General features: G+C 35.9%; 2 protein-coding genes across 4 annotated transcripts in view; one reads left to right on the top strand and one right to left on the bottom strand.

Moving 5' to 3' along the window:
• The first annotated feature begins 5,569 nt into the window (after window positions 1–5,569).
• Window positions 5,570–15,414, top strand: part of LOC127072993 (angiotensin-converting enzyme) — a 32,597-nt gene continuing 22,752 nt past the window's right edge. Inside the window, exons 1-10 of one of the 3 annotated variants that reach the window (XM_051013951.1) lie at window positions 5,570–5,586; window positions 5,685–5,892; window positions 6,721–6,957; window positions 8,798–8,956; window positions 9,077–9,173; window positions 9,770–9,913; window positions 9,972–10,163; window positions 10,244–10,341; window positions 10,437–10,731; window positions 11,643–11,985. In XM_051013951.1, the coding sequence (XP_050869908.1) occupies window positions 5,857–5,892; window positions 6,721–6,957; window positions 8,798–8,956; window positions 9,077–9,173; window positions 9,770–9,913; window positions 9,972–10,163; window positions 10,244–10,341; window positions 10,437–10,731; window positions 11,643–11,985 (1,601 nt within the window). In that variant the 5' untranslated portion in view covers window positions 5,570–5,586; window positions 5,685–5,856. Of the gene's footprint in view, window positions 5,587–5,655; window positions 5,893–6,720; window positions 6,958–8,373; window positions 8,720–8,797; window positions 8,957–9,076; window positions 9,174–9,769; window positions 9,914–9,971; window positions 10,164–10,243; window positions 10,342–10,436; window positions 10,732–11,642; window positions 11,986–15,414 lie in introns of those variants that run through there. The other 2 variants (XM_051013949.1, XM_051013952.1) reach the window with 2 other exon arrangements.
• On the bottom strand, window positions 13,057–14,308 carry LOC127061937 (uncharacterized). Its single transcript, XM_050989458.1, has 2 exons — window positions 14,297–14,308; window positions 13,057–14,178 (listed from the first exon to the last, which is right to left on the bottom strand). Exons 1-2 carry the CDS (start codon window positions 14,306–14,308, stop codon window positions 13,057–13,059), a joined length of 1,134 nt encoding a protein of 377 aa, XP_050845415.1.

Genomic DNA, 15,414 nt, shown 5'->3' with positions numbered 1-15,414 from the left:
ATCTCAAAATCGATTCAATTAGGAAAAGGATAATTTGTTTCTTCTGAACTACCTCCAATTGAGAAAAAGTTTATGTTACACTTTAGTTGAAACACTGTATATTCTGCTATAGGAAACATCGATCCAGGTTCGCAGGTGAACGCTCTTATAAATCACGTTACAAAGATTCCGGCGTATCAAGGATCGTTCAAGTGTGTACGTGGTTCAAGGTCGGACGTACTACAAACTGTTTAGGACACGCATGATCCGGTTCGTAATGCACGTTTACTTTAAGTTAAGGATCGCTCTTTCGTATACAGGATCGGTCCAGTATCTCTTCACGATCAATATATATTTTCGTTCGTTCATTAATTATATACGTATAGTTGCATAAATACTGATAAAATAGTTGCAAAAATTGCAGATCTTAAATAGGACAAATAATTTAACGAGTTCAAGATCGATCATGCGAATGATTCGAGGACATTCATCCAGTGTGACGAGCCAATTTTTCACTCGTTATTCGCATGGAACGATATCTCGACTCGTGTCACATTCCGTTTCACTAATTACATGTTACCGTTACCTTGATAATTTCTAATTGTTCATTGCTAATCACATGATTCAGAAATTTATCATAGTTACGTATTTTATTAGATCCAGATAACCATATTAAACGGTCTGCTTGAGAAAAAAGCTTATCCAAGCTATGATAAACTTGAAGCAATGTAGATTTGCGTAACATGAAATTCCATTAAGCGCATATTCCATATTCGAACATTGATTACGTCATGGTTATCGTCATCGTCATCGTCATAATAATAATTCTAGAATATGCAAGAACCAATAAGTAATACTCTGCATCTTTCAAAAACATCGTAGTGCATTCATATTTGGCTCTCATCCTTTCTTTCTCTCTAATTAAAAAATTTCAATTAATGAAATTAAATGAAAAGAAAATATATATTGATTTTACTAAATAAAGAATGAATTACGTTCTACATTATCCAAAATGTTTAAGAATTTAATTAACCATATTTTTTTCTTTATACGTTAAATAATTACAAACTGTAAAGTAAATTGATCGCTCAAAATAATTTTCGTAATATAATACACTATTATAAATGATATTATAATATAATAAATAATACTATATTTATAAAATAGTGTCAGTTGTTTATTTTAAAAATATTTAAATAACATCAAACGGTAAAGCAGAGAGCATAAGAGATTCCTATACTTACCATCTCGTTGTTCTACAATATTTGTCGGTAATATAGAAAACATTAGTTAGTAATGGTAAGATCGTAACATTGTACAGTCATACTTTCAACTTTTACACTAGATAGCACCATATTATCGTTCTTTTACAACTATGACTACGAATACTGTTTTCATGGAACAGATAATTTTTATCGTATTACCTACAATTAGTTAAGCAAACAATATTTCACAGTATTAACTATAAATAAATAAAATTTGAGATTATAAATTTTAAGTTTTATATATATATATTCATATATATGCAAATGAATATATTATGAAATCGATTCTCACGAACGAAAGATGATATTACAAACATTCTAAAAAAATATAATTATAACTGAATTGTGATGCGTTATGTATGACTAATAAATCTCTCACGAATCTGGAATTATCTCGCATATACGAGTAGATAATAATTGACGAAGCGATTTCCGGTTCATAGTTTTTCAATGACTTGCAAAAAAATAAGTTTTTAGAATTATTGCGATGTGTCTAGTAAACAACTAACACTTTTACATTTTAAATTACTATGTATTTACAATTATTAGCTCGTTAACATCACAACGATCTCAAATTTATCCTTTTGTCTCGCCAAGTAGAGTTCTTAGCAACTACATTCGTAACGTCGTCGTTAATTACTTCTACCAAAGCGTAAGTTATATTCACTGTTACAATTAACGATAATTCGAGGAAAGAAGTTCTCATTTGTAAGCTCGTTTTTCCAGAATAACCTTGACTTTTATAACGCGTGATTATGAGACGAAACGGATTCCATCTTCCTAAAAGTACAGGTACGTGGGGCTGATGAAATAAAAAAAGCGGACGTAGAAAAAGAAATCAGCTTGTTACTTAATCGGTGTGATGTTTAAGAACTTGTAGGAACCGTAATCTCGTTGTTCATTACATAATCAGAAAGAAAAGTGTTATGTTAGTTTAAATTGAAAAATCATGTACCCGGCGAAAGAATTCGATGTATTCTTGAGGTTCCTATAGTCTTATTTATAAGTTCACTTATAATCTAAAACTTTGAAATTGTTTTATTACTGGATAATTACGTTCTACACGGATATGTTTGAAAGTGTATATTCGTTTATGTACCTATTTGTGTATGCGTGTATGTATATAGAAAGTTTTTAGAATAACAAAGAGCTTGTGTATATGTACAATATACATATACTTACGTGCATTCATTTAAAAATCGAGTTTCACTTCTCATCTACGTAGGAAACGACGAAAGAACAAAAATAGAAGGCAAACGATAAAAGGATGAAAATCTCATTTCCAACTTTCGCGATTATCATACGATGCCTTCCGCCTTGCTAACGTAATGTACCATGAATATTTTATTTAAGTGGACTTTATAATAAGTAAATATAATATATTCATCTTTATATAAATATAAAGTGTTTACGCATAAAAAATGTCGTTCTTGTTAACAATCTCAACTTGAGCTAATATATAACATAAATCCTTGAAACGAGAAGAACATAATAATTGAATTTTGTTGGATAATATAATCTCGAAGGTCATCGAACAATCAAGTGACGCTCTTTACTTCCTGTGCTTAACTTTATCTACGAAATTGTTATAATCCTAAGAAATATATTTGTCTTTTAAATCAATGCTCGAATTTTCCTCTTTACTATTTTGTTAGGATGATCTTCAGATTCGAATGTATTCATAACCTCGAGAATCAATCTCATCGATCGATCGCCCTTGTAAATACTCTCGCTCTATGCATAATTTTCTAGCGAGATCATGTAATACCAGTAATATGCTTAGATATTTTCCCACGTTTTCATCGCTAACAAACGTGACTTTATAATAAGAACTCTGTGTAATATTATATACGTATGTAATCTTCAATAAAAAAAAGAGAATGAAGATGGAGAAAAAAATGTAAACGTTTATTTAACTTTTTTTTTTGCTGAGTGAAAATCACGATAAATATGAAATTGTTGATAGAAAAAAAATAAGATGAAGATAAGACAAACAAATTTAATAACATCATAAATCTTTATCTAAATTTGCTCAAATAAAAATTACGATAAATATTAAATCATTACTGAAACGAACAGAATAAGAATAAGAGAAAAATTTTCAAAAATACCATAATCGTACAATTTTGTCAGATAAGAAAGTTACAATAAATATGAAATCATTAATAAAAACAATAGAATGATGGAAAAAGAAAATAATTCATTGATACCATAAACGTTCACTTAAATGTTGTCGAGTAAAAGTTACAATAAGTAATTTGCAGAATAATCAAGAAAAAACAGATTCTCACTGTATTAGAAAAAATGTTTGAGGAGAGCTGACGAGTACCAAAGAAAAAAAATATATTCCGTAATGTTTATTGTTCAACGAATAACAAGATGATTAGAGAAAAAGAAAGGAGGAGGCGTCCGTTCGAAACGGAAAAGGACGGCAATAATAAACGCACCGTTGCATCGTGTGTAAACGGTGTGCTGAAGATTCAAGCGTACTTGAACCCAGAATCGCGGCCAGTTCGTGAGACCAGTACGTTTGCGGTGGGAGCGTTATCTCCCAATGAGATTAGCCATTGTCGAAGCCCAACCGACACAAGAACGAGGCCTACGCCTTTCAACGGAGACACTTTGCGTGTCCATTGCGTTCTTAATCGTTGCCAGTTTTTCATGATTTGCCATTGAAACTATTTATCCTCAATACGAAAAAGTACACGATCTCTTTTTCTTTGTCTTTCTCTCTTTCCCTCTCTTTTTCTCTCTTTTTCACTGTCTCTCTGTCTCTCCCTCTCTTTCCCTCTCTCTTCCTCTCTCTGTTATTTTTTCGGTAACCAGCTAATTTAATTTCACGGTCGTTCTCTTTATAAATTTACGTCTTACCAGAATAAGCGAATTCCTACGACAGCAACGAAACGAATCGGAATTATCGCGCTCGACTACGTGCACGGAGAACAAAATCTTTTTCATTTTTAAAATTACACGATATCTGATATCGAGCGGGATGAATCTTTCATATAAAATTTGAAAAATTGAATTAAAATTGATCATTCGATATATGAGTAATATATAAAATATAGCGTGCAGAAATTTAAATACGTTGAAACTCTCAAGGACTCTTAAACTAGCCTAGACGATTCTCTCAGTCAGGTATATAGATAGACATACATTCCAGATCGTGAGACAATCCTCGTTGTGCCTTGTAGATGGGCGCGGTTGATTGTTTACGCTTTGCATTTTACGATGAGACGACTACTCACATAATTTGATTGTCCATGCCAACTCTCAATCATATGCGTTTGTCTTAATTGCACGAGAAATTTGTAGAAGGTATATCGAAGTAATATCGAGAGAAACCTTGAAAAATAATATCGATAAAGTTGAGAAAAAAGATTCGGCACGAAACTTCGTGTGAGATCAATGCGAAAAGATAAAATCATGTAATTAGATGGTATGGTCATGTGAACGATGAATCATCTGCTAACGCATAAAATTACAGTGAAAGACTCAAATCGCGAGATAATTCGCAAGGATTTAACTTATTGATGTTTCATTCATTCTCTTTTTTTTATGGAGAGTTCGTCAACGAGTGATATAATCGGATGAATCAACGATAAATAAACGTGGAAATTCAATTCCATCAAAAAACAAAATTGATAATTTCAAATCATGATCGCAAAAGAATAAAATAAAGTCTGATTAGCGCGTATCTTCGATGATTCTAAGCGCGGAGATCTAGCCTCTTCGATACTTTCTCACCTGAACTCACCTTGATATCGTTTAGGTAGACCGAGCAGAACGATTAACGATGATTGTCCTGGAAACGTGATCGATACCTTACCGTCATTGTATCTATGTTGCAATCAATCTTCTATATAATAATAATTATATAGAGGATTTAAAATAAATGAAAATTCTATATCTTAAAGCTTGTATTATGACATACATATATGAGGATTCGATCCATTGAATAATCTGTAATAGCTTATATGTAAAAAAGGGAAAGAGGTCACAACGACTCGTGTTTATCAGTACTTACGAAGGGAACTTCGAATTTTCTATTAACATGAGTCGGAAAAGAGTTCTTTGGCAGTAAGGCGCGTGCTACCGTAAACAATAGCAGTCATTCAGAGTGTCAGTCGAGCGACCGTTGTCAACGTGAGAACTCAAAGCTGTCGCAATCAACGAGTTAACCCTCTTCTCTCGTCTCATCCGCGGCTCTTTGTCATTTCCTTCTACTTACTTGAGCCCTCTTCTTCTCCGCTTCATCTTTTTCTTCGTTCAACGTAGAACAACGTCTCGTCTTTGACGGAACGAACGAGGACGGAGAAAAACTGTATGGATCTTGGAAGGTGTGAGTAATACGCATCTCCCCACCTTCCATGCCACCGATGACCTCCTGGTGGTCGCGTTCGAACTGCCTCACAAGAATAAATGTACATTTGCCGGCAGACACGAGGCTTTTAGTGACGACTTGACGAAACGCGCCGACCGTGTGCTGCGTCTTCTTCGATGTGTTGAGATTCCTCAAGAAGGTGTCAAGAAAATAATTTTCGAGATCGATTCAGGACCGACTAATGATCTTTAGTTATTAACGTTCACTCTAAGGTATTGAATACAGATAATGGAACTTGTACGATGGCCACCGTTCACTACTGTTGTAAGTTCAATTTTATAATCTATTAATTTAAGAATTGAATTAAGTATTGACAAATATGGCAGTGATCTGATTGTAAGTTGAAATAAAATTTTTGAAGAAATTTCTGTTTGTTATCCGAGTTAAAGTTCAATTATTTTCTGAGATTTAAGCTTCTAAGATCGTATATTTAGTGATCCTTTAAAACATTTCGAAATCAACGCACAAGAGCATTGCTTGCGTATATAATAATGATCATTTTCATGATACTTTTTGCGAGTAGAATGAAATTTATGTAGCATAAGAATAATAATGATTCGATAGTTAACATTGTAAACGATAAGACTAATGAATCTTGAACCTAATCTCGTATGACCTACTACCTGTATAAATGAGTATAAGGAGTTGCCGTGTTTCATGGTGAAAAGGAAATACGTAACATCAAGACGTAACACGTGACCGTGAAGTCAACAGATGAATTGCATGTAAACGCCTTACTCACGACGTAACTAAGTGATATAAAATAACGCTGCAATTTTTATACTTTAACTTATCGAGGTCAAATCGTATTCTTTCTTAGATTCTTTAAAGATAGAGGAACGGTATACCGAAAAAACGTTTCTACTTCTGATCCATCCTTTACAAGCCAAAGCCAAACGATAAAGATCAATCATAAGCTATTTTCATCGCGTTTAGGTTCGTCGTCCTCTACGAAAAAATAGAAATTAATTGATTCTTTCCTCAATCATAATTATCACCTTCATTTCCAATGTCGTTCCATCATGTTTTCCTCGTTAATCGGCAAACAAGAATAGGATTAAACTCGTTAGTACTATACGTTTCATTTTTCAGATGTCGTCTACGACGCTATTTCTCTTTCTCTTATCCTTCGTAAGCGCACAATTGGATCTACCGGGTCTGCGTGAGTCGAATGACGACGGATTTGGGCGACAACTTCCTTCAAACGAGCTGGACTACCGAAACATTTTAGCGAGATTGGATTTTCTCGGTGCTGAACGATGCAGTGCAAACGTAGCTGCTCAGTGGGGCTATGAAACCGACGTCAACGAATATACGCAATTGCAAGCAGTAAGATTCAAATTACAGTATTTTATATCTAGCTCATTTCATTGGATTATCAACGAAAACGTTTTCTACCCTATATCTTGGGTTCCTTTCAAAACTTTTACATCGATCGTCCTACATATGGACGATCACCCGCATGCATTCAAAACTGTTTTGAAATAAAACGATAACAAGTTTCGGGGCTAACACGTACCATTCGTACTTGTACATTGCAAATAACTTTTAAGTGAAGAACTTTTACTAGGGAGAGAAGAGAAGGGAGAAAGGAAAAGATATATATATATATATATATATATATATATATATATATATATATATAGAGAGAGAGAGAGAGAGAGAGAGAGAGAAGAGAGAAAGAGAAAGAGACAGAAAGAGAGAAGCTGTGTAATATCGTAAATCATACGTTACCATATCTCTCATTGTATTTATTAACCATCTTAAAGCAATAAATTTTAGGTGGCGAAGATTGAAAGGAGTTAAATTTCAACGTGCCTTCAAAGTACCGTGGAAAATAAGCCACCTGCTCGTATCTTCGTCGAAAAGACCTCGACCTCCTCTCTCTCTCTTTCTCTCTCTCGTTCCTCATCCTTCGAGAAGTTTGTGCGCGTGTCTGGTCTTATACATATTCCTTAAGTCCATAGTAAATCGTAATTTCGTGTACGATAGATTTCCATGACACAGCAGGCAGACTAGCATTGTACAAGAAAGGCCAAACGCCTCCGTGGGAAATATTCTCATGTTTTGCTATTGTGACCAATCCCAAACGATTGTGCATTGTGCAATCAAGTAATCTCTCTCTCTCTCTCTTTCTCTCTTTTTTTTTTTTTCATACATCAAAAATCATCCCCGCCTTTTCAACGTGTTGCGAATGTGAAATCCACGCGATTCCGATGTCATGATGTTAAAGTTACGATAATTATGTACTTCTGTTTATGTTAGTGTATACAGAAAAAAAAAAAAGCAGTAATAACGATTAGTGGGAGTATGTCTGGTTATTTTTTTCTTCTCTTATATTCGTCGAATCATAATCAATATCGAGATAGAAATTGAATATAATTATGAACTTATTTAAATAATTTGTAAAAAAAGAATATACGAAATAATGTGGAGAAGATATCTCTACCACATTCGTTCGTTATTGTTTCTCATTGTACTTATATGATCTCACTGGTCTTCCTTTGGCGAGAATTTCATCGTCATCCTATTAGTAGGTCTAAATGGCTTCTTATTGTTTTGTATAAGATTACACACGACTATCCTCTTTTTCTTAAATTCAGAAGTTTACTCAATTTCCAGGAATAAATTTTTTATTACGAGTTTTGCAATTCTTTTTAGCAGAGAAAAATCTTAAACGTTCTTCGTATTTTCTTTGAAAGTATATTTATCTCGAAAGCCTTTTACTTTCATGTTGCGTATAATCTCCGCTTCCCTATACGTACTAAATTCACAAAGAAGTGCAACGATAAGGTTATTATCTCTAACGGTAAACTAGAATTTCCCGACAGGCGACTCCGTTCGGTTATGCGTGAGCAACGATCTTTAAACGAATTAACAACACGGAACGCTTTTTTTACATTCACCAAATGACGAATGATCGTATGAGGAAGAAAGGCTTGATCGGTGAATACTTTATAAAATTGCAAGACATATATGCTCGGTGAAATCGAAGATGTAACGATTTTTAACGGATAAATCGTCAGTTAATATTTAAACTTTCCTTCGTGATTTATTACGGAAAAGGACGGAAATACACGTTGGAAAAGAGGTAGATTTAATTACCTTGATTGCGCAAGAGTCGCTCGAAACATTCAATATTTACTTATCGATTGACCTTTGTTCTTAGCTCGAAGCCCAGCAGCTGTACGCTGATTTTCAAAATCAAGCTTGGCAGTTGATTTCTAGAATTGATAGCAACAATATAATGGATCCAATAATAAGACGTCGTCTAAGATACCTCTCTGTGGTTGGCCCATCGGCTCTTCCTTTAGACCAATTAGACAGAGTAAGTTTTGTAATCAAATCTAATGTACTTTCATTTCTCTAATAGAAGCAATAAAATGTGTATTATTAAATTCTCTTTGTCGTTCATCTGTACGTTATTAAATTCTCTTTGTCGTTGCAGTATAATCGAATAATCAACGATATGCTTGCAATTTACAATGGAGCGACCATATGCGCGTACAACGATCCGTTTAACTGTGGGCTTCGTTTATACCCAGGTAAGGTAATATATAGCAATTTAATCCATTCATTTTATTCCACGTGGTCTTCCAATTAAAATTTTTCAAAAAATAAAATTCAATCAATTCAAGAATTCATCAAACTAATTTGAAAGACTACAAAAAGAAAACGGTTGCTACATTTTTTCAGCATCATTAAATCAAAGAAATCCTAGAAGAAACTCTCTCGATGCAAAATATCTTCCGCTTCGTATAACGTCGATCTTTTATAGCTTCTGTAGGTGTAAATTAATTATATATCTTCGGTATTATCTTCCCATTTTCATCGCACGGTTTCTTCACCTTTACATAATCCACAAACGATTTTCTCTCTTCTTCCAAGGTATATGTACAATTAAAATTAAAACGAATCAATTATCGTTTCTTGAAAAATCAAACTATGCTAGTTATAGAAGTATTGATAAAAAAATGATTTCTCGTAGACCTTGGATCGTGAAAAGAATAAAACAAATTGGCTAATCTATCGTTGTGAAAGTGAAACATAATCACGAGTATAAAGTGAAAACTCACGACGACGAGAAATTGCATTAGATGAAAAAGTGTTAATTGTTTTATTTTTTATGTTTATTTCGAAGATATCGCTGGAATCATGGCGAAAAGTCGAAATTGGGATGAATTGCAATACGTGTGGACGGAATGGAGAAGACGTAGCGGTGCTCCGATGAGAGATCTTTATCAGCAATTAGTAACATTAAACAACGAAGCAGCCAAATTGAACAGTAAGTTCTCTTATATAAATAATAATTAAAAATGAATAACGATTGTGGTCCTGTTTAGATTTCTCGGATGCTGCACAATATTGGATGTTCCCTTACGAATCTGTCGACTTTCAACAAGAAATTGAAAATGTATGGGAAATTATTAGACCACTTTATGAGGAACTTCACGCCTACGTTAGAAAAAAGTTGAGAGATTTGTATGGACCTGAAAAAATCAGTGGACACGCTCCACTTCCCTCTCACGTATTAGGTATACATAATAATATATGTATATAGACGTAATTGAAACATAACTTTTTCAAGTTCATGATTATTGTAACGTTTATTCAGGAAATGTATGGGCTCAGTCATGGATAAACATCCAAGACATAACAATTCCTTATCCTGGCAAAAATTATTTAGATGTTACACCAGAAATGCAAGCTCAGGTACATGCAATATACTTTCACAAATCATTACTTTCTTTTAAACATTTAAATCTTATTTAACGAACATGCAATACAATCAACGATTATAAATATAGGGTTACACGCCGATAGATATGTTCCGAATCGGTGAGGAATTCTACTTATCCTTAAACCTGAGCGCTATGCCCCCAGAATTCTGGGCAGGCAGCGTTATCGTCGATCCCGGTAATCGTCCCTTGATTTGTCAAGCCTCGGCATGGGATTTCTGCAATCGTCTGGATTACAGAATCAAGATGTGTACGAAGGTCACCATGAAAGATCTCATCACCGTGCATCACGAGATGGCTCACATTCAGTACTTTTTACGATACAGTGGACTTCCTCGTGAATTTCGAGACGGTGCTAATCCAGGTATCAAGATTATAAAATTGTCAAAAAGATCAGTATTTCTATAAAAATTAAAAGCAAATAACATCAAAACGTACCCTTAGCGATCAGTTAGGATAGAGCTATTTGACATATTTTGTAAACTTTGACTTTAAGCAAATGAATCCTACTTGCAATCATACTTTATAATTTTAATTGAAATAATAGTTATGCAAGGAAAACAACATAAGTACATTCGAGCGGATTAAAACGGTCAGCGTAACTGTCCAAGGCACAACGGACGACACGCGATTACATAAGCATCTCGTCCGTTCTATCTTCACTTCCGGAAGGCCCAGGGCTCTCGCTACACAACTGTTTTTACGAGTAATAGCGCGAAAGCGAGAGCCGAACGGATACGCTCGAGGTAGATTCGCGAGGTTCGCGAATAAACTCGCTCTCGTAGCGAACGGTCTACTAGCTAAGAGACGTTGGATGTTAAAATATTTTTATTACAGTATAATCACGCTTTCACCGTCGCAACGCTCGGTCGTTCGCCCTCACCGGAACATATTGCCACCCGGTACACGGGAAATCGATTGAAAGAGCCAAGGTATCGAACTGGGCTTATATGAAATTTAGAAATCAAGGATAAAGAAATAGTACGATAATATTTAATCCGTTAAATCCAGAATTTATAATATCCTTCGATAATCGAACCGTGACGTTTATATAATAATCTAAGAATTTTATGACGTATAGAACGGGACATTTGAATAGGAAACACCCTATATACTTTTACCAGATTCGTTTACTAGGAACTAATCAGCTAGAATTTCATTGAAATCTTATTTTATTACCTGGAAGAAAGAAAGTAAGGTTAAGGCTAATAATGTTTTACTACTCGATTGTCTCAGTCAATATAACGTAAACGATTGTATCTAAAAAAAAAATAGGCTTCCACGAAGCTATCGGTGAAGCCGTGGCCCTGAGTGTAGCTACGCCGCGTCATCTTCAGACTTTGGGATTAGCAAACAAGTACATCGATGAGCCTGCAGCCGATATTAATTATCTCTTCTCCTTGGCCATGGAAAAATTGGTCCTTCTTCCGTTCAGCCTCGCCGTGGACAAATGGCGATGGGACATCTTCCGTGGCTACATCAACCGAGAAGAGTATAATTGTCACTGGCACAGATTGAAGGAACAGTACAGCGGCGTGAAACCACCTGTCCTCAGATCCGAAGATGATTTTGATCCTGGTGCAAAGTATCACATTCCCGCTAATATTCCATATATTCGGTAAGTTTTTAAATTATTATTTGGCTAATATGCAATATATATATATATATATATACACACACACACAGATACACACGCATATCTGATGACATTCATACTTTTATTTTTAATGACACTATTATGTGATTTGTACGCTATGACATCTACGATGCACGTACCTACCTGAAGAGTATTAAGATCTGAAAGCGAATGATTTCACTTTCGATAGATATATGTTTTCCTTTGTGCCTCGTTTTCACCAGAACACCGATCAACAGCGTTACGATAAATACGTGCCTTTCTCCGCGCACTTAAAACCTACATCTGATGTACGAGCTACGATAAATTTCGATCGGCTATCATTACCGTTAATTTATTGTGGAAACGGGATATAAAGTTCATCCCTGCCAAAGAATATTGAATTAGATCGCTATCCTCCGCCTTACTAATTCTATGAAAGTTTTTTACCATGTTAATCGTTGAACGTTAATTAGGAACATTTAATTAGGCAAATAGTAACTTACATTTGATGTAAAGATTTCTAGAATATTACGCCAAATCAAATTGTCTACTTTTACTGACAATCGAGCGTGAAGGATATAATAGGATAGTAATTGCGATTACATAATGAATAGATCATTAAAAGACATTCTCCTTTTCTCTTTGGTTTTATTCAAAAAAAGTGAAAAAGATGATACAAAAGACGCCGTTATGAAAAATATAAAAACGTTTCCACGTAGTGCGCTCATCAAGTGTGACTGTGTCAAATGACGTGTTATATTATTCCTTAGAAATTAAAGTGACATCGTCGGTTACATCTACCAAAAATATAGGTGCCATTTGTGAAAAGAATACAATTGTCATTCGCATTCTTTTCTTAATACAATACAAAAGAAAAAAAAAAGAAAGACTCGACGAATAAACATCATCGGCCATTGTTGCTCGAGCAAGAAAAAGTTTGAACGTATTCTCGAGAGCAACCTTCTCAAAGATTTCTCACGAGAAGACGATCGTTCGTCGGCGATCCGCCATCGTCAAAAGAAATAGTTGAATAAAAAATATAATTTATCCATCTGAAAAAAACAAAAGCTCTCAGAAGGAATGTTCACCGTAACTGGACCCATAGTCACCCTCGAAAGAACCACCGGATGATTCATGATGATGTACAGGTACCGGAACTGGTACTTTCACGGGAACCGGTACTGGTTTTTCTACTGGCACAGGAACCGGTTTAGATACGTGAACGGGAACTGGTCGTTCGACTGGTACTTTAACGGGGTAAGGCACGGGCTTCTCGACTGGCACCGGTACAGGTTTTTCTACAGGATAGGGCGCTGGTACTGGTACTTTAACGTGAACAGGTACTGGTTTTTCGACTGGATAGGGTACAGGCTTTTCCACGTGAACCTTGAAAGGATAAGGTACCGGTTTTTCTACTGGTACCGGTACAGGTTTTTCCACGGCTACCGGATATGGTTTCGGTACGTGTACGGGGTAGGGCCTCTCGACTGGGACTTCGACCGGATACGGGACTGGTTTATCCACTGGGAAGGGCGCTGGTACGTGGACTGGTACCTTTACCGTATATGGTACTGGCTTTTCAACCGGGAATGGTTGTGGCACTGGTACCTTTACCGGATACGGTATCTTTTTTTCGACCGGATACGGTTGTGGTACATAAACTTTGTAAGGTACTGGCCTTTCGACCGGTACGTGCACGGGATAGGGCACCTTCTTTTCAACTGGATACGGTTGTGGTATATGAACGGGCACCTTCACAAGAACCTTCACAGGTACAGGTATCTTCTTTTCGACCGGATATGGTTGCGGTACCGGTACTTTTACCGGATATGGAACTTCTTTCTCAACCGGGTAGTGTACTTTCTTCTCGACTGGATAAGGAACCTTGACGTTTTTCACAATAGTTATTTGTTTAACCTTGCCACCGTCATCACCTCCGTATCCACCTTCGTATCCACCTCCATCTCCACCCGACGAAGAGATTTCGCCACCACCATAATCGCCACCACCATAGCCGCCGTCATGGCCCCCATAACCACCCTCTAAATGACTGAGTCCACGTTTGTCTTGTCGTTTCTCGGTATAAGCACTGTTGGCCTTATTCTCAGCTTCGGCGTCTTTATTTTCGACAATATTTTTCTCATTCTCCTTGCAAATCACCAGAGTCAGAAGACCAAGAAAAAATATAATGTGCTGCGATAAATCGATTAGAAATTAGTTTTCTTCGTTCTCAGGAATAACGAAATATCAAGGAAAAAATAGGTCGTAACTATCGATCGATTAAAGAAAACGTAAGATATCGAAAACTCACCCAAATTCTCATGATTCTCGGTTCTCGCGCGGCCCGGCCAATGTCCAGAGTTTACTGAATACTTCCCCCGAAAGTAACACCGTCTTTATAGACCGCTTTCCCCCGACATAAAATGGGGAGCCCCTCTGCACGCTTGCGGAAAAGTGAAACACACCACGTCTGTTATACCGCGAACATTCTGTTGCACTTCGTAGACGTTCACGTAGACGCGTAGGCATTTTTCTAAATCTTAAATGCACGCGACGATGATTCCGTAACGCGCCTTGGTGCGTTTCCATTCTCGTTTTACTTCCCTTTCGAGCGATCTATCGAACGTTGCGTAAATGATATCTAGGAAGCCACTCGCATTTTACTCGGAACGCAACAACCACCTCCTAATTGATTCTTTAATTTTTTGCATTAGTACATAACTAATTTAACCACCTAAATCATTTCTATCATGTTCAAAATTGTAATGTCGTATTAGACAACCATGGATGATTTATTCCATTCTAACCGTCACGGAGCTATCACCTAACTAATTTTCTAAATTATAGGTGAAGTATAATTGATTTAACGATCCTAACTATTTCTAGTATATTAAACTAGACAACTACGTTTAAATGTTATAATGTATTCTCCGAGCAACCTGTAGGACATTTAGACATCTCTCTTTTCTATTCTACATTTTTGATCCGTTCCAAGTTTCTCGTATATACATACATGCTCTTCGGTAGAAGTGTCTCTCTTTCCCTTTCCTCTCTTTTTCTGCTTCCCCTTCCCATTCCTCAATCTCTTCTTTCTCGTCTCCCTACTCTGATCTCCTACTCTTATCTCCCAACTGCCTCGTGACGCGGCACACTCGCATTTAAGCATTCGCAACAGCACGGCTCTTCTCAACCGAAATGAGGAACTCAACTTTGATACGAAAGAGAGAGTCCTAGGAAGTAAATGCAAGGATAAATATAAGGAGTAGCGGGGGAAGGGGTAGGGGAAAAGTTGGGTGATGCCAAGCGAGATCGAGAGCTATCTTTTATAGTCCGATGTAATTCGTGATAGACATATTCTGGTTGTTCGTGATCGCTCATTTATTCTTATCATAAATTTGTAAATGTAAACGCATTTTCATTTATCATTAA

This window comes from Vespula vulgaris, chromosome 2 (genome assembly GCF_905475345.1).
Source record: "Vespula vulgaris chromosome 2, iyVesVulg1.1, whole genome shotgun sequence".
NCBI lineage: Eukaryota > Metazoa > Arthropoda > Insecta > Hymenoptera > Vespidae > Vespula > Vespula vulgaris.
The sequence above is the reverse complement of the archived record's forward strand: the minus strand, read 5'-3'. Positions and strand labels throughout refer to the sequence as shown.